Source organism: Sus scrofa, chromosome 3, assembly GCF_054392235.1.
Source record: "Sus scrofa isolate SSC_HxYL_T2T_F1_AM1 chromosome 3, Sscrofa_HxYL_maternal_Yorkshire_Landrace_v2.0, whole genome shotgun sequence".
Classification (NCBI taxonomy): Eukaryota; Metazoa; Chordata; class Mammalia; order Artiodactyla; family Suidae; genus Sus; species Sus scrofa.
In genome coordinates, this window is record NC_139385.1 from 89,575,447 (window position 1) to 89,600,702 (window position 25,256).

General features: G+C 38.1%; 2 protein-coding genes across 4 annotated transcripts in view; one reads left to right on the forward strand and one right to left on the reverse strand.

The window, feature by feature from the left end:
- The window catches only part of AFTPH (aftiphilin), a 69,943-nt gene extending 48,396 nt beyond the window's left edge, over nt 1–21,547 (reverse strand). For all 3 annotated transcript variants that reach the window (XR_302431.4, XM_003481200.5, XM_003481201.5), the window contains exon 1: nt 21,283–21,547. The gene's annotated coding sequence lies outside the window, so the exon portion shown is untranslated. The remainder of the gene's footprint in view (nt 1–21,282) is intronic.
- On the forward strand, nt 18,622–23,846 carry LOC146404766 (uncharacterized). Its single transcript, XM_085020121.1, has 5 exons — nt 18,622–18,633; nt 20,793–21,632; nt 22,054–22,283; nt 23,293–23,463; nt 23,776–23,846. The coding sequence occupies exons 1-3, from the start codon at nt 18,622–18,624 to the stop codon at nt 22,078–22,080; spliced, it is 879 nt and encodes a 292-aa protein (XP_084876247.1). The 3' UTR covers nt 22,081–22,283; nt 23,293–23,463; nt 23,776–23,846.
- The last annotated feature ends 1,410 nt before the right edge of the window (nt 23,847–25,256 follow it).

Genomic DNA, 25,256 nt, shown 5'->3' on the forward strand with positions numbered 1-25,256 from the left:
AAAAAAAAAAGACATAGACCAGTGCCAGTCCACTAAAAGATGGAGGTTTTGAAGCAGAATAGGAGAATGCAACCTAGAAGTTCTTAGCAGCACTGTGAAGTATACGGGCTGTAGATACTTTCAAGTTGGAGGAAAGACTACAAGAAGAAAAGCTAAGAAGATGCCTGGTTGGGACAGAAAGGATTCTACACATTCCTCTAAGAGAGAGTTATTAATCCTTGACCAACCCTCTCACTCCATCACACATACAAAGTGTTAACTACTCCAGGGATCCTTGGGCTCACATTTAATGGTAGTGGTGGGGTCTCTAAGAGGCCCTCTAGGGATCTCCCAGAATCAAACATTGAGAGTTCCTTCCAGACAAGCTAAAAACTCACCAGAGAGAAATTCCCATATTTTACAGGACACCAGCCCAGCTGCATCAATGTGTATATCAACTTTCAAGTCCAGATAGTACTTCTAAATGACAAAATTCAGTTATACCAAGGACCCTTCACTTCAAACTTATTTTTATAAGGACTGGGATGGAGGTGGAGAGTGGTGGTAAAGGATAAAAGCAGGAACATGAGTGGTAAGAAAAGGAAAAAGACAAAAAACTGTATCTGAAGTTATGCTACTGACTTAAACAGTACAAACCACACTAGAAAGGTTTATTTAATGGATCTCTCTCTCTCTCTCTCTCACACACACACACACACACACACACACACACACACACACACTCATTACCTTTTTACCACAATATGTTTGAGGTTTATACTCTATCATTTGTTAAATCATTTGGGTGGGTAAAAAAATTTTTTTTTAACTTGTGTTTTCTTTACAAAAATGAATGAAAATATTCTATAAGCAATTAACAACATCAATTTGCATCACAAATCCTGCCTGCTATTGTAGTTCAAATTATTGCAGTAACATCCTCATGGGAGCTTTAAGATACTATCAAAATGTACTGTCAATGAATCTGCCCAGCCTACCTTTCTGCTAAAGAATCACCTTGTCATAAAGAAACAAAAGGAAAAGCCCTTCTGAGCCATATGAAGATTTAAATTTTAGTTAACTTTTTGTTTTCAAAAAGAGATGATGACTAGAGATGACTAGATCATGATGTCACAAAATTTTTCATGCCTCTAAAATTTAGAATCTACAAAAATGGTAATTTTATTTTCTCTTTTTGAGTGGTTTGTCCTTGGCATATTAACTCAATGGCGGCTAACACAACAAAGAGAGGCCCTACAAACAGAAGTTTAGTAAAGAATTGAGAAAGGTGGTGGTGGTTATTTTTAGAACTATCATCATCCTTTCAACACAGGCTGCAAACTTTAAGTCTACTTAATCAAACTTCCACAATCCCAAAGCTGACTATTTTTCAGAGATCTCATAATTCCTTAGAACCTGCCAATTTAAAAACCCAAGACATCATTAGTATCAATAATATCAACAGTATGCAGTATTATTTAAAATATCTGTTAAATAGCATAATCTATGTACTTTCATTATCTGCTTCCTTCAATAACAATATGAATATTCATCCAGTGCTTACTATATGTCAATACTATGTGAAAAGCACTCATAAACTGTTTCATTTAGTCCTCACACTATGGTATGAGATAGGAATTATCTTCATTTTACAGATGAAGAAATAAAGTCTTAAAGAGGTTGAATAACCACATGGTAGTGTAACTAGTAAGTGGTGAGTGAGTCACAAGCTAATAAAATATTTTAAAAATGTCTTATGGCAGAAATAATTGACAGCAAATATTAGAATTACAAGAATCTTCCTTCAAAGGTTTCTGGATTGTTCAGGAAAAGGTTTCTGAAACTTCCACAATAATTTAGAAGGAGAAAAAGATGCTTACAAGCTAAGATGAAGAAAGTAAAACCAACAAAAATGCCAAGAAGTGACTCTCGTTTCAATATTAATGTACACAGTGGTAAAAATGTGGTAAACAATTAAAATAAGCAGGAAAATATCTGTATGCCTAAGTTGATCACCCTCAAAAAGCCAGACTGCCCAAGTGACAACCCAATTATCTGTCTTCCCTGGTTTCAATGTAAAGATGAATCACAAAATTAGAAATGTCCTATACATAAGGTAAATGACAATGTAAGCAGCAACACACACTCACTGTTCATCGAATGTTACTAATCAGCAATAAGAATTATCATTTTATAGAAGCTGGTTTTCAAAAATTCCTAAGCGCTTTTCTTTCACTGTATATTTTAAGCTTCTACACAAATTCATACCGTATTTTACCTGTATTTGTATGGTTTCACCGCAAAAACTAAATACGATAAATAAAAACATTAGAAACTGTTTTAGCTTTAACTTGCCATATCAACTGACTATATGTGAGTTTCCCAGCTATTTTTCCCCAAAAGTACTTCAACTTGAAATTGAATAAATGACACTAGATAATTGCTGATAACAAAGGCAGCAAAACAGAAGCAGCAATGAGGGCATATGCATTAGCCTTCAGAAAACCATTTTTACTCCTTAGTACCCTCTGCTCTTACACAGCTGCAGAATAAATTAGCCACTCTAAATTTTCCACTCTAATATCCCTGAAACTCTACATTGAAAATAGAATCTAAAAGCAGAAACTACTTCAATTTCATGCTCCTTCACTGAAATCTTGCTTACATCCACAAGTACTGTCTACAGATAACCCCTGGACTTTCTGTTTTCTTTCTCAACTGCTTGCTCAGGGGGGCTCTTGTGAATTTCTCCATTACTCCACCGATGCTGTCTCATCAGCCTGTAAACGTTCAAGAATCTTCCATCCTCAAACAAATCAGAGCAAAACAAAACAAAACCCTCCCTTCTGTGCCCTTTTAGCTTTCCTCCTCCTCACCAGCAAGCTTCTCGAAAGGGCCCTGTCTATGCACTATCTCTTCTTCCTAACCTCCCACTCACTCCTCAGCCCAGCACAATCTGGCTTCCACCCTACCATCTACTGAAACTGCTCTTGCTAGAGTTACTCTCCTTGAACTCAAAAGACTAGAAAGGTTGTGCAGGCACAGGCCTCTGTTGTTGACCACTGTATCCTCAGCAGCTGGCTCACAGTAAGAACTGAATAAACTACCTTTGTTCCTGTTGGGGCATTTGGTCCACTGACCCCTCTTGAGCTGCTTCCTCCTCCATGCCCCTGCTGGATTTCTTACAACCCTAGCTCTGGTCTCCTCGTGTTTCCCCAAATAAGTTAGGAAATATCTAAGTTCAATCAAGGCAAGGAAGTGTGATCTGAGAGAGGCTGACCTGAAATATGACACAGGTGAAAGAAAATAAATCCAATCACCTGTGCTGCAACCTGTCTGAGGAAGGAGCATGTGGAGAGGGGCAGTACTTACATGCAGCTGGGGGAAAAAAGCCAAAGGACATTTGTTCATGTATTTTTAACAGACCGGCTAACATAAATATCTGCCTCAATTTGAGGCAGTTTCTCAGCATATGTGGAGGTGTCAGCTGGTGTCACCAGAGTGTGACACTACTCTGGACAGCTAACTCATTTCCCTTTCTCTTGGTTCTCTGTTCCCAGAAACTTTCTTTACTACTTCAAGTAAATTTTCCCACAGATTTTGTAATCAGCTGTAAAGTTTTAAATTAGCATTCTGGTCAAGACTGCTGAGTTAAACCTCAAAAGCCCAAGGTATTCTGGGAAAAACAAACCAAAAAAACCCCCAAACCCTACTTTGTGGGCTTTCAAAACTACAGATACCATTTTAGTCTGTAACTAAAATATGTATACACCTTGTCAAACTCTTGGTAGTTGCCCTTTTCCTGACAGTGTTGCTCTCTCATAAATGCCTACCATGAGAACAATCCACTTTTTAGAGAAAAAAGCATCTAGCAAAAGTTATAAACCAAATGCAGTTAGAATTCAATTATTATCTGAGCTAATGAGAAAGAAAGCAAAAGTTATAAACCAAATGCAGTTAGAATTCAATTATTATCTGAACTAATGAGAAAGAAAGCAATGTCCTAGATAATCTGAAACCCACAAATTTGGCCTTAAAATATGACCTATGTAACAGCAGATTTACCTCGCAAATTTTATCTTTCCCATGTACTATTAGTTTTACTTTAATTTGTTCCCTGACCACCCATCAATTGAGAAGATGACCTAGAGACATGTGAAGAAACAGAAGGAAACCAGACAATGAATCAGTTTTAAAAAGTCATAAACTATCCACAGACAATAGCATATAATGGCATTCTTGGGGTAAATTATCTTAAAACAAAAGGTCTGTATATCAGAAATCAAATGTAGACACATTCCAAAATAGTGCTCATGAGAGTTTGTGTGTGTGTTACATAAAAGTAATATCAGGAGTTCCCGTCGTGGCGCAGTGGTTAACGAATCTGACTAGGAACCGTGAGGTTGCGGGGCCTTGCTCAGTGGGTTAAGGATCCGGCGTCGCCATGAGCTGTGGTGTAGGTTGCAGACTCGGCTCGGATCCCGAGTTGCTGTGGCTCTGGCGTAGGCTGGTGGCTACGGCTCCAATTAGACCCCTAGCCTGGAAACCTCCATATGCCTCGGGAGTGGCCCAAGAAATGGCTTTAAAAAGATCAAAAAAAAAAAAAGAAAAAAAAAAAAAGTAATACCACAGGTGGATCTATCTCTACTGATAACTTCATGAAAACTATGGAAGGAATTCTCATGACAAACAGATTTCTAGCTGGTTGACCTTTCAATGGTGTTGTTGCTTGGTTTAAAGTTTTACCTTCTCCTGAGAGGTAGAAAGGCTAAGGGATAAAAAAGAAAAAAAAAAAAAAAGTTAACATTTACTATTTGCAATGTAGTATCACACCTTTGGTTAGAAATGATTTGAGTTGTAGCCTATCATATAAAGCACAATTTTTCAAAAATTTCCCCTCTGTAACTCACATAAAAAATATACATTAAAAAAACTTACCAAACAATATTTACCCTTATTCTCTGTATACTCTTGATATTTTGAGTTCTATTTCATTTTTTTCTTAGAAGTTGGTGATGACCCCCAAATTAATTTTACAAACCAGAAATAAGTCATAACCCAAAGTTAAAAAACCCCCAAACCAACAAAAAAAAAAAAAGTCTGACAAAAAGAATACTAAAGAGTTAGAGGAAATGACCAAAATTAACATCTATTTCCTAACATTATGATAAGAGTATCATAATGTTAGAAAAAAAGCAGTGGGTCCTTCCATATAGATATTGTGAACAATGTCAGGAAATTAAACAAAATAAAAACAGCTGTGGAATTTGTCCATAGTTTTTAACCTTTAAATTATGTAAACAGAACAATTTAGGGCAATTTAAAACTTCTACAGTATTTCTACTCTGGATATTTTTTCAGACAGTGACCCTTTTATGATCAGCTTTTCAAGAATAACTCATTTTAAAGTCTTGGAGCCAATGCTTAAAGTTTATATAAGAAAAAAGAGTCAATCAAAATATTTCTGTGAACAATCTTAGCATAGAATTTTTGCTGGTAATGTCATGTCTGCAACAACAAAAACTGTTTACATGCATCAATTTTGTTCAACTTTAATTCACTCACAATAATACTATCATTCTCTTTCCTTCTGGATCCACTTCCTCTAAATCCAATTATTCCAGCATATAAGAAAAGGAAACAGAGTTTCTTTTAAAACAAAGAACTCTTCCTTGATCTGGTGCTTATAAGGACAAAATGCATTCTTAAATTATTATTACTATTCTTTTTAGGGCAGCACCCACAGCATATGGAAGTTCCCAGGCTAGGGGTTGAATGGGAGCAGCAGCCACCGGCCTACATCACAGCCACAGCAATAGCAACACCAGATCCGAGCTGCATCTGTGACCTACACCGAAGCTCACAGCAGCACCAGATCCTTAACCCACTGAGCAAGGCCAGGGATCAAACCCTGCATCCTCATGGATACTTGCGGGGTTCATTACTGCTGAGCCACAACGGTAACTCCTTAAATTATACTATTTGAATGAACTAAGTAATTTGCTAAAATGAAAGGATTCCCTTACTTTTTATACAATTTTGCATAAAAGTAATAAGTAATAAATATTATTCAGTTTTCAAATTCATACAACTCTCAATCTAGGAAGCAAGCCACTTTAAAAATAAAAATAAAGACACTATTGTTGGGAGTATATATTGGTTCACATGTTCCAGGCAATTTAGTAATATACCAAAATTTTTAATTCATATTCTTTTGACTAAGCAATTTCATTTGCGAGAATTTATCCTACAGATACATTAAGTATGTAAATATATTTCCACAAAATCTTATTTACTGCATTGTTTGTTTTTAAAGAAGCAACTGGAAACAAATATCTATCAATAAAGAATTAGGTAAATAGAAAGTACAGCTATTAAAAAACATAAAGCTGTATTATTAACAGAGAAAGGTGTCTAAAGCATATTTTTAAGTGAAAAAGCTTTTCTAAATAGGCATTCTCTCCTGATTCTCCTCCTGTCTATCATATACTTTCTTTCTCTTCAACAGAGCTGCTGCTTCTGCTTGCCTCATAAAAGTCCATGTTCCCCAAGACTTGGCTTCTTTATATATATCCTTAGCCCTGAGAGATCTCTTCTCCCTTGTGTTTAATATTATCTGATCATAATGCCCGAACCTCCATCTATCTGTGGCTGTCTAACCTCTGCCTACCCAAATGCCTTTCTGAATATCTCTACCTGGATGTCCCAATTACATCTCCTATTCTCCAATTCCAAAAGTGAAGTCAACCTCCACTTAAAGAACAAACAGAAACCACTTGTTCCTACACAATATTCTGAATTCTGAGTCCAGAAATCCAATTACCTCTGGCTGCTCCTTCTTTGCCATCTCCCCTCTTCAAGTTAAATCAACCACAAATTAAGTCCTTAACATCTCTTACTGCATTTAACATCCCTCGACTAATACCTTATTTCAGGGCCTCCCTATTTTTGGCCAGGATTCCTGCAGTCCACTTGAAACCCTTTATCTTAATCAGCATGGCTAAGGTAGCTCCTCTTGCCTCCAGCCAGACAAAACTACCTCCTGGTTCCTCCACTAGCACCATGTTACCTCTAGGTTGTCACATATGCCATTTCTTCTAATTTACTATTCTTACTGTCTAGAGAATTCATTTGCTAAGCTTTCAAAACCCTATTTAGGTAGAGAGTTTTCAGTGAAGTGATATCGCCAATATTTATTAAGCTATTATGTGATAGGAACTGGGCAAGATGCTTATTCATACACTATCTAATTAATCTCAACCATCCATTTTTAGATGAAGTAACTGGCTCAGAAAGGTCAACACCCGCTCAAGGCCCCACAAAGAGTAAGTACAGAAAGTAGGGCTCTAAAATTTAAAAAATCAGTATTCTTTTCATTATGTCAGGTTGCTTGACTGAACTGATTCTTCTTTACATCTATCTCTTTTATTACATTTAACAAATGAATCAAATTTATTTCTATGTTTCTCTCTCCTAGTAAGCTATAAACCAAAGAGTCTCAATCTTAGCTTTGTGGTGTTTTTTTGTTTGTTGGTTTGTTACAGACTAGGTGAACCTGAATATCTGCATCTAAAAAAAAATTTCAAGAATGATTCTGATGATTAGTGAAGGTTAAGAACCACTGTGTTAAATTTCTAGAGGATATAAATATTACTGAACTCTGTAACTCTGGGGATAACATAAATGTCTCTATACTTCACTGCTGAACTCATTAATATAGGTAAATCAATGAAATAACTTTTTTTTTTTATAAAAAGTCTTCCTTTACTTGCAGTGTTTTATTGTACAAACAGTTCTTAAAGTTCTGTTAGCACACTTACCTGAGACTATCACTACAAAATTTAACTCCTTTTAAGATTTCAAAAACAAGACGTTCACATTAAATCTGCAATACTTTTCTTAAAAACGAAACTTGGAAATTTCCTTAAAGGATCCAATTTAAATTACTGCAATAATCCTTGAAACATTTATAATTGAGTATATAATTTAAAGGTTAATAGAATTCCTGGAAAAAAAACACATCTAAAAAATTAATCACAGTTTCATTTGCAGTTGAACACCAGGAAATGAATATGTGAATAGTAGCAGCAATAACAGAAACTTTTCTCTATTGAGAAACCAAGATCACTGGTAATCTTGATTAAAATCTGCATTTTTTTTTTTTTTACATCTAGGTGTAACACTTGCACTGTGCTTCAAACTTCAGAAACCCAATGAAACAGAAACCTATCATCTGCTGGCTCATTATGATACATAAGAATAGGTCTGAAATATAGAAAGGAGTAAGAAGAAATGGTGACTTAACTACAAGTAAAAAATAATGAATAGTCAAATACTATGTTTGGGCTTCAGCTAAGAGAAAATTTGGGTTTGATACCTGAATCTCTTGTGTGTGTGTATATTTTTTAAGGAACAAATATGCTATTAAAAATATTTAGTGAAAAAACAGTTAAATTATTTCTTAATGATAGGTCTATCACTTTTTATAAATAGCTATTAAAAACAAAACCTTGGAGTTCCCAACATGGCGCAGTGGAAGCAAATCCAACCAGGAATCATGAGGTTGTGGGTTCGATCCCTGGCCTCAGTGGGTTAAGGATCCGGTGTTGCCATGAGCTGTGGTGTAGGTTGCAGATGCAGCTCGGATCCTGTGCTGCTGTGGCTGTGGTGCAGGTCAGCAGCTGTAGCTCCAATTCGACCCCTAGCCTGGGAATCTCCATATGCTGTGAGTTCGGCCCTAAAAAACAAAAAACAAAAACAAAAACAAAACACCCTAAACCTTAAGAAAAGTAATCAATGTTTCAGATTTTGAGTGAGGCTGTAGCAGAATTTTTTTTTTTTTTTTGGTCTTTTTGCCTTTTCTAGGGCCGCTCCTGTGGCATATGGAGGTTCCCAGGCTAGGGGTCTAATCAGAGCTGTAGCTGCTGGCCTAACCCACAGCCACAGCAACTCAGGATCTGAGCCTCGTCTGCGACCTATACCACAGCTCACGGCAATGCCGGATCCTTAACCCACTGAGCAAGGCCAGGGATTGAACCCGCAACCTCATGGTTCCTAGTTGGATTCGTTAACCACTGTGCCACGATGGGAACTCCCAGAAATGTTTTATATGTAAATACTCTAGGTCAGAATTTTTGCATTCACATGATAAACAGTTACGATGTAAGACGATAAACCACAGCAAAGAAGAAAATAATACTGCAAAACATAGGCAACGACTAAGAAGTGGAAAAAAATGCCCACTTGGGAGAGTGGATGAGGCAGAAACATTATTCACTTCATCCATTTAAAAAACTATGGTCTCATTAAGATGTATGCAAATATTAAAGATCCTACTCCCAGAAGTCTTGCTTTGAAAAACTTAGCATTTAAAGACGTTAAAATTATCCAGTAGGTTGAAGAAGGAACACTCCCAAAGACATTCTATGAAGCCACCATGACCCTAATACCAAAACCAGACAAAGATACTATCAAAAAAGAAAATTATAGGCCAATATCTTTGATGAATACAGAAGCAAAAATTCTTGACAAAATTTTAACCAATCAAATCCAACAACATATAAAAAAGACCATACACCATGATCAAGTGGGATTCATCCCAGATTCACAAGGATGGTTCAATATACACCAATCAATCAACACCATACACCACATTAACAAAAGAAAAGTTAAAAACCACATGATCATCTCAACAAATGCAGAAAAAGCATTTGACAAAGTCCTACATCCATTCATGATTAAAAACTCTTACCAAAGCGGGGATAGAGGGAACATACCTTAACATATAAAAGCCATTTATGACAAACCCACAGCAAATATAACACTCAATGGAGAAATGCTGAAAGCTTTCCCACTAAAATCTGGAACAAGACAAGGTTGCCCACTCTCACTACTTTTATTCAACATAGTATTGGAAGTCCTAGTCACAGCGATCAGACAAACAAAAGAAATAAAAGGTATCCCAAGTGAAAGAGATGAGGTAAAATTGTCACTCTATGCAGATGTCATATTATATGTAGAAAACCCTACGGACTCCACACAAAAACTATGTGAACTGATCAAATTTAGCAAAGTAGCAGGACACAAGACTAACGTTCAGAAATCGGTTGCATTTCTGCATACTAACAACGAAATATTAGAAAAGGAATACAAAAATACAACATACCTTTTGAAATCACACCCCCCAAAATTAAAAACCCAGGAATAAACCTGACCAAAGAGGTGAAAGATATAAAACATTAATCAAGGAAATTAAAGAGGATTCAAAGAAATGAAAAGATATTCCATGCTCCTGGGCTGGAAGAATTAATATCATAAAAATGGACATACCACCCAAAGCAATCTACAGATTCAATGCAATCCCCATCAAATTACCCAGGACATTTTTCAAAGAACTAAAATAAAGAATCCAAAAATTTATACAGACCCATAAAAGACTGAAAATTGCCAAAGCAATCCTGAGGAACAAAAATCAAGCAGGAGGCCTAACTCTCCCAGACCTCAGGCAATATTACAAAGCCACAGTAATCAAGACAGTATGGTACTGGTACCAAAACAGACAGACAGACCAATGGAACAGAATAGAGAAACCAGAAATAAACCCAGACACCTATGTTCAATTAATCTTTGACAAAGGAGTAAGAATATAAAATGGAAAAAAGACAGTCTTTCCAGCAAGTGGTGCTGGGAAAACTGGACAGCTGCATGCAAATTAATGAAACTGGAACACACCCTCACACCATGCATAAAAAATAAACTCAAAATGGCTTAAAGATTTAAATGTAAGACAAGACACCATCAAACTCCTACAAGAGAACAAAAGCAAAACATTTTCTGACATCAATCATACAAATGTTTTCTTAGGTCAGACTTCTGAGACAACAGAAATAAAAGCAAAAATAAACCAATGGGACCTAATCAAACTGACAAACTTTTGCATAGTAAAGAAAACTATTAAAGAAAAAACAAAAAGACAACCTACGGAATGGGAGAAAATAGTTTCAAACGATGCAACTGACAAGAGCTCAATCTCTAAAATATGCAAACAACTTATACAACTCAACAGCAAAAAAACCAACAACCCAACTGAAAAATGGGCAAAAGACCTAAAGAGACATTTCTCCAAAGAGGATATACAGATGGCCAACAGACATATGAAAAAATGCTCAACATCACTAATTATTAGAGAAACACAAATCAAAACCACTATGAAGTACCATCTCACACCTGTCAGAATGGCCATCATTAATAAGGCCACAAATAACAAATGCTGGAGAGGGTGGGAAGAAAAGGATACCCTCTTACACTGTTGGTGGAAATGTAAATTGGTACAACTATAGAAAACAGTACAGCAGTACCTCAGAAAACTAAATATATAGAACTACCACATGATCCCACAATCCTACTCTTGGGCAAAACTTTCCTCTTGAAAAAGATACATGCACTAGTATGTTCATTGCAGCACTATTCACAAGAGCCAAGTCATGGAAACAATCTAAATGTCCACTGACAGATGAATGGATTAAGAAGATGTGGTGTATATACACAATGGAGTACTACTCAGCCATAAAAAGAACAAAATAATGACATTTGCAGCAACATTGATGGAACTAGAAACTCATACTAAATGAAGTGAGTATGAAAGAGAAAGACAAATACCATATGATATCACTTATGTCTGGAATCTAATGCTCGGCACAAATGAATCTTTCCACAGAAAAGAAACTCATGGACCTGGAGAACAGACTTGTGGCTGCTGAGGGGGAGGGAGTGGGATGGACTGGGAGTTTGGGGTTGGTGGATGCAAACTATTGCATTTGGAGTGGATAAGCAATGAGATCCTGCTGTATAGCACAGGGAACTACATCTAGTCACTTATAATGCAACATGATGGAGGACAACATGAGAAAAAGAATGTATATGTGTGACTTGTCATTTTGCTGTACAGTAGAAATTGATAGAACACTGTAAACCAACTATAATGGAAAAAATAAAAATCTTTAAAAAATCAAGAAGAAGAAGATGCGACTTATGAATGATTTCTATTACCTAAACATAGGATTGTTAATTTTATTTAACATAAAATCTACATTGCAACACAACAATGGGAAGAAAAAGTATGTACACATGTATGTGTAACTTGGTCCCCATGCTGTACAATGGAAAAAAAAATTATTTGGGGGCAAAAACAGAAAAAAAAAACCCATAAAATCTAAACTTGGTAATGTAGGGTTTTTACATTTATTTTTAGGTTTACTGTTAAGTATTTTAGCTTTTTTTCCCCCTGCTCATTTTATTTTCTAACTGCTGAGTAATGCTTATAAAATTTGAAAGCTCTTAGTCCTTGTATAATATGCAATCATATTATATATAAGTACATTGGGGTAGTCTGACCTTTTCCTTTCCAATTCTTATGCCTCTGTGTTTCCTTATTGATTATCCTGGCTAATGCCTCTAATACCAGAACTAGTAGTAGTGGTGATAGTAGGCATCTAATGTTCCCCCTTAATTAAGATACTGATTTTTGGTTTGAGGTATATATGTTTTATCATATTATAGACTTATCCAATAATCCTCATTTTAAGTTGTTTTGTTAAAAAAAATTAGAAACAGGTTTTAAAAATGTCTCTTCAGTATATATGGAGATAATTACATAATTTTTCCTTAGATCTATCCAAAGATACCAATACTTATTCATAATTATTCTCAGCCTGTTTGATGTTAGGGAATCCTGGTTTGTTTTCTATTGCAGGAAAAAGGTATGTTTCCAAATAATCAGAAATTATGCTAGATTATCTACTTGAATACATATAAGTCAAACAGAATATTTAACTTATTTGATCCCACTTACTCCTTACTTTCATTTTTATGAGTAGGCTTCAAAACAAAATGAAATTTTATTGAAAGTATTAAACATATTCAAATTAACAGCAAAAAATTTTCCAGATTTTATCGAGGCTCTGATCTTACTCAACTCTAGCCCCTAAACAATCTCATTCACCTAAGGCTTTAATTAGCACATCCTAGGATTCCTAAATTTTTCCTTGCAGTCCAGCTCTCAAACCTAAACTCCAGTCCAAACAAGTCAATTGTCTATAGACTGCCCCACTTGAATTCCTCAGACCTGAAACTGGGCTTAACAAGAACAGAACTCAAGCTTTTCTTCCCAAGCCTCACTCAGGGCTAATAGGGGAGATGGCCCCTCCACCTACACAGTCACTAGGCCAGAAACTTCAGAGCCATCTTTGACAAAGCTCCCCACCCACCACTATCTGTAAAGAATGATTTTTATCTCATAAATCCCTCAACTGTGGAATACCTGTACCTTTTTCCAACTCCCCTGACTCCATTCTGGTCTGCCATTATCTGAAGTGGCCCGTCTCCCTGATTAGTATTCAATCATGCCCAACCCAAGTAATCTTTTTAAAAAAATCTATCTCATCACATCAATTCCTTTCTTGTGATAAAGATTTTTTTAAATCTTTTTTTTTTCTTTCTTTTTTTGGCCATACCCACGGCAGGCAGAAGTTCCTGGGTCAGGGATCAAATCTGTGCCACAGTAGTGACCTGAGCCATTGCAGTGACAAACACCAGATACTTAATCTGCTGAGCCACACAAGAACGCCTAAAAAAATTTTTGATAAAGTCTAAGTCATTCCCATCTCTCCAATCACAGACTCCTCCTCCCTTCCCTCATTGTTTTCTTTTCTTTTTCTTTTTTTGTCTTTTTGCCTTTTGTAGGGCCTCTCGTGCGGCATATGGAGGTTCCCAGGCTAGGGGTCTAATCAGAGCTATAGCCGCCGGCCTACCCCACAGCCACAGCAATGCAGGACCCGAGCCTCGTCTGCAACCTACACCACAGCTCACAGGCAATACTGGATCCTTAACCCACTGAGCAAGGCCAGGGATTGAACCCAAAACCTCGTGGTTCCTAGTCAGATTCATTAACCACTGTCCCTCATTGTTTTCAATACTCTAAACTAGACCATCTTTCAGTTTCTGAAAGCCAGACAACATTCTTTTGCGCCACGGGGCCTTTGCACCTGCAGTCATACTGTATAAAACATGCCCACACATGCTTTGATTCTTAGAAGAAGAATCAATTAATTAGAATAGGAATCAAGTAAGTGTCCTGACACCCTCCTCTAACTCCTACTACACATATTTCAGAACATTAAGAACTGCAGTAAGTTATAGTCTGTAATAAAAAACTCAATTTGAAAATGACTGTGCAAACTACATATACTATGAAAAACACACCGACAGGCTTAAATGTAGGAAGTAATTTTAAGAAACCTATTAACTGCTTTCCAGAACAATGAAGTCATTTCGTATTTCTTTTCCATAGGTAAAAACAAGTCACTGTCATGCTCTAGTGCAGCACTGTCCAATCAAAATACAATAAAGCTACATACACAATTTAAAATTTCCTCTAGTCAATTAAAAATGAGGTGAAATTGATTTAAAATATTTTACTTAACCCAAAGTATCCAAAATATTATTAACACATAATCAATGTAAAATCTATTATTTTACATCAGTTTTTGAAATCTGGTGTGTATTTTACACTTAATACACATCTTACTTTGACCTAGCTTTATTTCATGGGGTTAATGGCTTCTGTATTATACAATATAGTTCTAGATAATAGTATTCTATTTCTTGTACTTAAATAGCTTGCTAACATTATCAGAGTTATCTTAAAAAGAACATGGCATTAAGCAATTTTAACCTCTATCAACAAGTATATGTCTCACATTTAAACTCTTCAACATTTTTAAATTATGCAAACATTTCATGCTGCTGAAAAGACTAAAGTCAAAATAAAAATACAGGTGAACAATTTTAAAACTGCATATTAACTGACCATCTGAAGAGATTATAGGAAGATGGGTGCTCTCAACCATTGCTGGTAAGAATGATTTTATTGGAGTTCCCGTCGTGGCGCAGTGGTTAACGAATCCGACTAGGAACCATGAGGTTGCGGGTTCGGTCCCTGCCCTTGCTCAGTGGGTTAAGGATCCGGCGTTGCCGTGAGCTGTGGTGTAGGTTGCAGACGCGGCTCGGATCCCGCGTTGCTGTGGCTCTGGCGTAGGCTGGTGGCTACAGCTCCGATTAGACCCCTAGCCTGGGAACCTCCATATGCCGCGGGAGCGGCCCAAAGAAATAGCAAAAAGGCAAAAAGGCAAAAAAAAAAAAAAAAAAAAAAAATAATAAAGTCTTAAAAAAAAATTAAAAAAAAAAAGAATGATTTTATTACAACTATTTGGAAAGCAATTGACTTTCCCTTTCATTTATTAATTTCACTTCTAAGACTCAGTCCTACAGAAATAACCAAAGACAAAATCAAAGATTTACCTATAAACTTGTTCACCAAGATACAGTATGATTCATTCATATGTATATTGTGTATGACACTCATATAGCCACAGTGAAAAAACCAAAAGTAAATGTAAACTAAAATGTTTACAGTTCTCTCTTTGTAGTGTGATTACCAGTGACACATTTCTTCCATTATTCCTTTAAATTCCTTTAAATATATATTTATTGGCTGTTACTCTGTCCCAGGCTTTAAAACAGAGGGATTTTGCCATCAAGGGGCATACCAGTTTTCATTACACTTCCCACATTGTCCAAATTTTCTATAGTAAAAGTATATCATACATTCATAATTTTAAAAACCAGAAAAATATGAAGTGGATGTCACTTTGAGCAAGTCAGCTGTAAAGGGTCATTCGGGGGTCAACTGGGAAAAAAATTTGAATATGGCCTTGAATATTAGTTCAGGTGAAAATTTCCTGAAATGGGAAGGGGAGTCTAATTGACTAAAACCAAACAACTTACAGAATAGTCTGTATGATAAGATTTCATACCAGTAAAAAGTGCATATATATATATATATACACTAAAAGTGTGTGGAGGGGTTCCTGTCGTGGCTCAGTGGTTAATGAACCTGAGTAGCATTCGTGAGGACACGGGTTTGATCCCTGGCCTTGCTCAGTGGGTTACGAGTCCGGTGTTGCCATGAGCTGTGGTGCAGGTCACAGACGTGGCTCTGATCCTGTGTTGCTGTAGCTGTGGTGTAGGCCGGTGGCTATAGCTCCAATTGGACCCCTAGCCTGGGAACCTCCATATGCCTCGGGTGTGGCCCTAAAAAGACAAAAAAAAAAAAAAAAAGAGTGGAAAGATGTGCATTAAATTGTTAACAGTGGACTTTCTGGGTAATGGAATTTTTTTTTTTTTCTTGCCTGTTTTCTATGATGCTTCTGTATGCTTCTATAATAAAAGATTTCTTTTTTCTTTTCTTTTCTTTTTTTTTTTTGAGGCTGTACCTGAGGCATATGGAAGTTCCCGGGTTAGGGGTCCAAGTCAGAGCCGCAACTGCTGGCTTATGCCACAGCCACAGCAACTCAGGATCTGAGCTGCAACTGCAACCTATGCTGCAGCTTGTGATGCTGGATCCTTAACCCACTGTGGGAGGTCTGGTATCAAACTCGAATCCTCATGGACACTATGTTAGGTTCTTAAGCTGCTGAGCCACAACAGGAACTCCAAAAAAGATTATTTTTTAAAATTATATATACACTGTACTGAGCATCTACTACATACAATAATACTACTAGATTCTATAAGGGGTAGAACTGAGTAAATGGAGTCACAACCTTAAAGAAACATAATTAATTAGGAGGAACAATATAAGAAAACAGTAAAAGCAATTAATGCAAGGCAGAATATAAACATCAAATGAAGTAAAATGTGGTTACAAGGATTCTAAGAAAAAGACCTCATTTGATTGGAAAGAGCAGTGAAAATGAGAAAAAAACCTCATGAAAGAGAATGTGAAATGGGAAGGACTTTTAACTGACAGAGGAAATGGCAGGCACTAAAGATAAAGCAAGCTGCAACTGTCAAAGAGCAGGAAGTCACATTATGGAGTTAGGCTAGAATGTAGGATACATGAAGGGAGTAGGTAGTATGCTGGGAAAGTAGGCTGTGAGGGCCTGGACTTTTCAGAAGAGAGTATGTACCTCTAAGTTTTCTGAGTTCAGCAATGCAGAAATTATCAGAGAGAGGTTCCAATTCAAGGAAGTGTTCTACCACTTCTCGACACCACTAGTCAAGCCACTACTATCATGTTTATTTTCAATTTTTGCAGTATTATGAAATAAAGTTGACATACGATATTATGTTAGTTTCAGGTACACTACCTACAGACTTGACATTTGTGTCCATCACAAGATGATCATTTGGCTGTATCACTGTCACCGACTCCTAATAAAGTCTTCCTGCTTCCACTTTTGTACTCTTATAGTCTATTATTTGTACAGCAGCCAGAGAGATCCTTTTAAAAGATAGATCAAGTCAAATCTCTACTCAAAAACCCTACAATAGTTTCCCATCTCACACAGTAAAAAGCCAAATCATCAGAATTGCTATGATGCCTTATAACAGTGCCCTCTCCGTCTCTAACCCTCTGATTCCCAAACACAAACATGCATGTACACACACAATAAACAAATGCCAAAAAACTCAAGCTTTATGAGCGCTATATTTTTTAAAAATTTGTTCATTTCAGAGTTCCCGTCGTGGCGCAGTGGTTAACAAACCTAACTAGGAACCATGAGGTTGCGGGTTCGGTCCCTGCCCTTGCTCAGTGGGTTAAGGATCTGGTGTTGCTGTGAGCTGTGGTGTAGGTTGCAGACACGGCTCGGACACCGCGTTGCTGTGGCTCTGGTGTAGGCCAGTGGCTACAGCTCCGATTCGACCCCTAGTCTGGGAACCTCCATACGCTGAGGGAGCCGCCCAAAGAAATAGCAAAAAGACAAAAAAAAAAAAAAAAAAAAAAAAAAAAATTTGTTCATTTCAGTGTCCCCAGCAACTAGAACAGGGCCTGACATATAGTGAGCACTCAATAGGTACTTGCTATATGAATGAAAAGCATACCATGATGTTATATTTAGTTGAAATGGCTCATGGCATATTGCAAATATTTACATAAATAGAACATGTAGTGAATTTATTCTAATTAACTACTTAATTTTCCTCTGGGAATTACTCACCAAAATAGTGCTTGTACATTAAGCTTTGAGATACAGCTAACTTTTTAATTTATTAGCAATTTATCTCTGCAAGGTTTACTAAGTTATCTGGAACTGGGGTGATGGTAACCGAAGAATGATAGGATGGAGCCTTAAATCTCCTATTTTTCCTCTTTTTTTCACTTTTCCCAACTCCTTACTTACCTGTTTTCTCCCCACAGATAGTTTCTGATCTTTTCCCTTTCTCAGGGAATAGGTCTAATCCAGACTTAGAGCCCTACCCTAGGCTAAAGCCAGAAATAGAAACTAGGAGTGGGATACCCGGCTACTGAGATGGTTGGCAGCAATCAGAGGAGAACCCAAGCAAGGGAAGTTACTGCAGAGGAACCCTGGGAGGGCAGCAGTTCTTCATTCAAGTATTTTCAAATCAGAAGCTCTTTGTATTTTTAAAGGAAATCAACACAAAATAACAATAACTCCTTCCTGCCCTCTTTTAAAATACACACTGTTGAAGGACAGAGTGATACTTTGTTCTTAGAGGAAAAACCTGAATTTTTTATTGTGATTTCAAGCATACAGCAAAAGTTTAGAAAAAATATACATAATGAGTGATCAAGTACACACCACCTGACTGTATTAAATCTTAACCTTTTACCAAATCTGCTTAAGATTTATTTTAAGGACAGTAAAGTTGCAGGTGAAAAACTATGGGCTCTTCCTAGATCCCTTATCCCTCTCCAATTCTCCAGAGGTAATTTTTACTCTTATTTGGAGTTTATCATTCCAATGCATGTTTTCATACTTTTGATACATATTACATGAGTCCCACAAAATATACTGTACAGTCTAGCATGTTTTAAAAACTACATAAAAAGTATATAAATATGATAAAAAAAAAAACCCTATTAATCCTGACTCTGTCACCAGCAGTTTGATCTCAGGCAAACATCTCTGTGCCTCAGTTTCCTTTTTCAAAAATGGGGACAATACCACCTCCTTACAGGGTTGATATAAAGATTAAATGAGTTAATATATTGCATATAAATTACTTAGAAAAGAATCTTGCTCACAGGAAGTAGTGTATATATCAATGTTAGTAATTACCATACAAAGTTGCAAAGGAATCTGTAATTCTGTATATGCATATGTAAGTATATATATATTAAGATTAATTACCAAAATGATTTGCATATATAATTCATATAACACCAGATCTTTTCAAAGTTGTGTAAAAACTAGAAATATTTATGAATTTCAGACTGGAAAGGTCCACAAGCCTACTTAAAGAGGAACTGAAAGTGTTAAGCATAGAGAGAAAAAGATACTTTTCGATTAACAAATTGTAGGTTACGTTAAATTAAAATATAAACATTTGATTTAAATAATGTATGAGTGTTTAAAAATACCTGAATAATGTCCTCCTTTTATGAGTTTTTGAGTATAGGCTTGGGAAAGAAGGGATAATCTCTCAATGTGATGCTATTCAAAGACTTCTTAGACTGTTAAAGGAGGCACGTTAGATTTCACACAAAATCAAACATTATTTGAAGAATTTCACTATTTTTCTGAACCAGTTTTTAATTGTAAGTAGAAAAAAATTAAAATTTAAAATGATGCCATAAGATAGGATTCACCTAGATTATAAGATTTTCATAGACAACTGATTTCTGCAAAATTCATCAATGCAATTGTGGACAGATTTTCTTTGTTTTGATTATAGGGTTATTTTTATAACAGTCTCTAGGTCAAAGATCAGAAAACATCAAAACTTAAAAGTTCTACATATAAAGTGAATTTTAATGAATTTCTTTCAAGAGCTTTTTAAAGATTTATCTTTGCATTTTATAGATAGCTATAAAAAGCATCTACGCTTTGAAGATCAATTAATATAGCTAATGATACATAAAGAGGAATTCGACCCAATGACCATTTAAAAGGTGCTATTTACTGGGTTAAATTTTTACACAGGGTCTATTTTTTAATCCATGTCAAATACCTTCATGAACAAAATTTAGAAGATATTTTGTTTAAACACATGTTCTTCTGCAAAGACTTAAAAATGACTACTACAAAAGCCAACATTTAAATTGACAAAGCATATAAAATATAAACTATAGATCATACCAACACGATAGCGTTGAAACAGTTGTTTCCCTTAGAATTCACCATATATCTATGCCTAAAAGGTTAACCAGCTAAATGTAAGCTTAAGCAGCAATTAAATGTAACATCAAGGATGAAACTGTCTCCTTTTCCTATTCTACCAAAAAACGAAAAATGTAGCTGGTGAAAAGGAAGATTAAGTTCAAAAGTAAAGTTTTACTTTTCTTCTCCTAAAGTGAGAACTCCGAGACAGAACCGCTGCTTTTGTTTCATCTGCCCCCCCAACCCGCCCGCCCCCAGTAAAACGTTTCCACGTATGGGTTAGTCCTTCCTTCGGCCCCAATAGAAGTATTCAGTAGGAAACCAAGCTGTAACTCGCATTAACCAACAAGAGAAAAACCTAGTCATTCTCAGTACTTTCCTAATGATGAAAGGATCCCACCACTCTTCACCCTATACTCTGTTCCCTGTCCAAACAAGACGTAGCACCTGCCTAACTAGGCACTTAAAAAAAAAATGGTCCAACTTTTCCAACGCAGTCTGGGGAGGGGACGCAGACGATTTCTTGAAGAGTGCAAGAAAGGAACAGAAAAGGTCCTCTCAGGATGGGATGCATGAGTTTGGGTGCCGTCTCCTCTGCCTGTTGGAGGATTCGAAAGCCGCTTGCTTTAGAGACCCTGCGAAGCAGCAGACTCTGATCGCGGCCGGCCTCAGGCCTGGGCGAAGCAGGCAGTGTTTACACCTGTCACGAGGGAGGGGGAGGGAGAAGGAGGAAGCCGGAGCAAAGCCCCAAACTTCTCCACAAGCTCCCGGGAGGGAGCGGCCGGCGCAGAGCTCAGGGCAGGTGGAAGTGGAGGGGCAGGGCGAGCCGCCGGCAGCCGGGGACGTGGGAAGGGCTCTCACTTTCCTGGCCGATGCCCGGGATGGCGAGAAGGGGGCCGTGCGCTTCCGCGCCGCCGCCGGCGTCCCCGCACCCGCCGCGGAAAAGGACAGAGCCCGAGCCCGGAGCCCGCAGGCCCGCAGAGCCGGCACCGTCCCCGCAGCCCCCGGCTCCGCGACAGGCAGGTGCCCCCGGGCCGGGCGAGGGTCCAGCCGGCGGGCTGGGCCGGCTTCCCCATCCTCTTTCCCCCGCGCGATGGGGGAGCGGAGCGGTGGCGCTTACCTGGCTCGTCCGGGGCGGCTGCGATGGGCATGGCTCAGGGGCCCGGGGAGGAACTAGCTCCCCGGGGAAGGACCGGCTATTCCGACGCGGAGCTGGTGAAAGCGGAAGGCAGGCTGCTCACAGCCCTGTCATCGAAGCAGCGCCATGGACGCCCACCCGGAGTTTCAGCGCTGCCGCGAGACCCCCATCCCATTACCCTCCGCCCTCTTCCGCCGCCGCCGCCGCCTCCACCTCCTCCTCCGCGGAGACCCCCCGCCCACTCCACACACTCTCCCATCATGCAGCGGGGGAACCGCTGCCGCCGACACGTCACTTCCGGGCGCAGGTGGCTAGGTCGGGGCCGGGCGCTGGTGGGTACTGGGGGGTTGGGGGGAGAACACTTGGGGGGAATCAGTGTCACAGAACGCTTACCCCTGCGCAGGCGCCGTCGAGCAGAGCGCCGGCCGCCATTTTGGGTGCGGGCAAGCTGCCCTTTTCCTTGACTTCCTTGTGAGTCATCGAGGTGGGTGGGGGGAAAGACGCCCTCCTGCACTCCGCCGCTCCTAAGGCTGCGCTCCCGGCGAGGGACAGGTGCTCCTTAGCCGGCTAAAAGTCAACGTTCAGCTCAGGACCGAGTTAAGTCTCTTGCTCTGCAAGGAAAATTGCGAGGGTTTTAAAATACGGAACTTTATTTTCTTCACCAAAATCTGCTGGAGAGCACTTATCAGCTTGCCCTTTTCGCCCCGAAAAACGACTTTTTCGTTCAGAGTTCCTTCCTCTTTTTAATTTAAGCTGACAGAAAAGGAAGCTGATGTATAACAAAGAAGAGGTAAATCAAAATGAGAAGCAAGAGGAAAAGCAGCCGCCGAACTGACAAATCGTCTTTGAGACCAACAAAAACAAATAAAATTGGAGGATTTTGCTAACGGATAGAGACGGTGGTCGTTTTTCATAGATGCTGCGAGAGACTATTCGATGAAACTATAAAGAAATCAATCAACTCCCGCATTTCTTTAACAGAGGTCGTAACATTTTTCCATCATCAGTCTTGATCATTTGCATTTTTTATAACCTTTCCCTTTCATCTATAACGAATTTCTGTTAGAATTCCGGCCACTGTAAAAACAAGACTGCAAGGCTGCACAGATTATTGTTACCATCGGGAATGATGAGGCCGAGGTCCTATCCCGCAATCATGAGCCCTTCCGAAGTGCTTATTCTGCTCACTTTTGCCAAACCTACACCAGCAATTTGAATAATTTAAAACAATTCCAATACAGCAAAGCTCAGCAGTTACGCAAAGAAAACAAGGATAGAAAACACCCTCTCAGCCACAGAGAAGCGTCCACCTTCTTTGAGTGGAGGAATTATACAAATCAGGGGAAGATAGGGACAAAAGCAGTTCATCACAGTTTATCCCGCCTCTGCAATGTTCTAGACAAATTAACTTGGAGCACTGAAATAGACCTGCTTTTGTCTCTATACAACTCAATCGCTGTAAGATATACGCAGACTGCAGCACTTAAAATTAGAATACCAATTGCTTTGTGGCGGTGCTGGATTTTTTGTTATTGCTCAGTCACTAAAGCAAGAAAAATATCTATATGGCTTGTCAAATTTATTCTTATTGTATTTCGCCCCCTGCTGGCTTGGCTCATTGCAAGCTTAAAAATATAAACCTTAAATATTGTATTTATAAATATAAGCTTATAAATATATCGCTATAAATGTTTATTTTGACCAGGAAGGAAAGAAACAAAAGTGTGTGTGTGTGTGTGTGTGTGTGTGTGTACACTGGAAGTAAATTGATTTTAGAGGAACACATGCTTGTCCTAATTTGATAGCTCTACTAAACAGACATATCAGAATAAGAACATATGACAAAATCCTAAGGCAGACCCTACATCGAGAATATGTTAAAACTGAAATAATAAATTTAAACATAAAAACATTAAAAAAAACTGTGCTTTCAGAATAATATTCCCCTAATTTTATGCATAACATGATTAAAAAGTGTTTTTTTTTTTTCAGGTAACTGCAGAAGCCTATTTTATTCACTTAAGGACAACAATTCAGAAATTTATGAAGTTGAGTCATTAAGTCACTCTTTGGTCAGCAACCACCCAACTTGTAATTTGTAATCTTACACATAATTCTGAAGACAGCATTCCAATGCTTATGAAATGGTACTACAAAAAGAAAGCATCTCTGGGAGTTCCCGTCGTGGCGCAGTGGTTAACGAATCCGACTAGGAACCATGAGGTTGCGGGTTCGGTCCCTGCCCTTGCTCAGTGGGTTAACGATCCGGCGTTGCCGTGAGCTGTGGTGTAGGTTGCAGACGCGGCTCGGATCCTGCGTTGCTGTGGCTCTGGCGTAGGCCGGTGGCTACAGCTCCGATTCGACCCCTAGCCTGGGAACCTCCATATGCCGCAGGAGCGGCCCAAAAAAGACAAAAAGACAAAAAAAAAAAAAAAAAAAAAAAAAAAAAAAAAAAAAAAAAAAAAAAAAAAAAAGAAAGCATCTCTGAAAGTTTTTAAGATGATGAATCTGGGGGAAAATACTTATTAAAATTCATTGCATTTGGATCCAGTGGTAGTATTGTTTTTCTTTACTTTTAAAAAATACGACCTTAACTACATTACTTAAGATTTTGTATCAAGAAAAGAAAAATTAAATCTTAGTTTTTTCTCCTGTGCAGACTTTTTACAAAGTTGTAATCATAATGTAAGCCAATTTTGTATCCTTTTTTCACTTAATATTATGTTGTAAGCATTTCATCCTGATTACTTAACATTTCATAAAACTTTGATTTTCATTGCATACATAATATTCAATGGAGCAGACATACTGTGATTTATCCATTATCCTATATGTGGGTATTTTCCACAATTACAAATAATACTGTGCTGATGTACATTTTGTGTTGTGGCTTTGTCTAATTTTATGAGTTTTTTCTGTATATAAAAATGATTTTTTTTGGTTGTGCCCATGGCAGGCGAAGTTCCTGACCCAGGGATCGAATCCACACTACAGCAGTGATCAGAGCCACAGCAGTTACAGCCTTAGCCTGCTTAACCCGCTGAGCCACCAGGGAACTCTCAGTCAATATAAAAATGATTGAGCCAAAAGGCTGTAAATGTTTTATTGGCACTTTATCTCATTTTCCAAAATCTTATACCAATTTATACCACCACCAGAAATACAGAATATCCCAATTTAACTGCCTTCTCACCAGCAGTGGATAATAATTAAAAGAAAAAAGATTGAGTTATACCTTGTGGACTAAAAGTTGAAAGAAACTTACCTCACACTGTATAAGAAATCAACAAAAAAAAGCACAAAACTCCACCTATGTGATGTTCTGGAAAAGCAATACATAGACCTGGGTCGGCTAACAAGCTCTGTTATCACTATGATTTTGTGTAAATTACTTAACCTCTCTGGAGCTCAGTCTTCTTTTTTTTTTTTTTTTGCCTTTTCTTGAGCCACTCCTGTGGCATATGGAGATTCCCAGGCTAGGGGTCTAATTGGAGCTGTAGACACTGGCCCACGCCAGAGTCACAGCAACGCCAGATTCAAGCCGCGTCTGTGACTCACACCACAGCTCACAGCAATGCCAGATCCCCAACCCACTGGGCAAGGCCGGGGATGGAACCTGCAACCTCATGGTTCCTAGTCGGATTCGTTAACCACTGCGCCACGATGGGAACTCCCCAGAGCTCAGTCTTCTTATATGTCAAATGAGAGACTAAAACTAGACCACAGGTTCTCCACTCTCTTAGGACATAGTTATTTATCATATTTAAATACTTGAGACTATGATCAAAGCTTTGGCTCTTTCTGCAGGAAATGCTCATCCCAGGGATGCTCAAAATTTCTTAGGCTTCCTAAATCTCATTTATGGAAGAGGTCCTATGAGCTGCAGCTTAAGAAACCCTGTATCAGATGATCCCCAAGGTCTTTTCCACATCTAAACATTTCCTATGATTTTATTT

Bases quoted from the DNA above. Each gene is read 5' to 3' on its own strand.
- LOC146404766 (XM_085020121.1), top strand. The intron at 21,633-22,053 runs GTGGGTACTGGG...TTTTAATTTAAG, and splicing joins TAGGTCGGGGCCGGGCGCTG to CTGACAGAAAAGGAAGCTGA.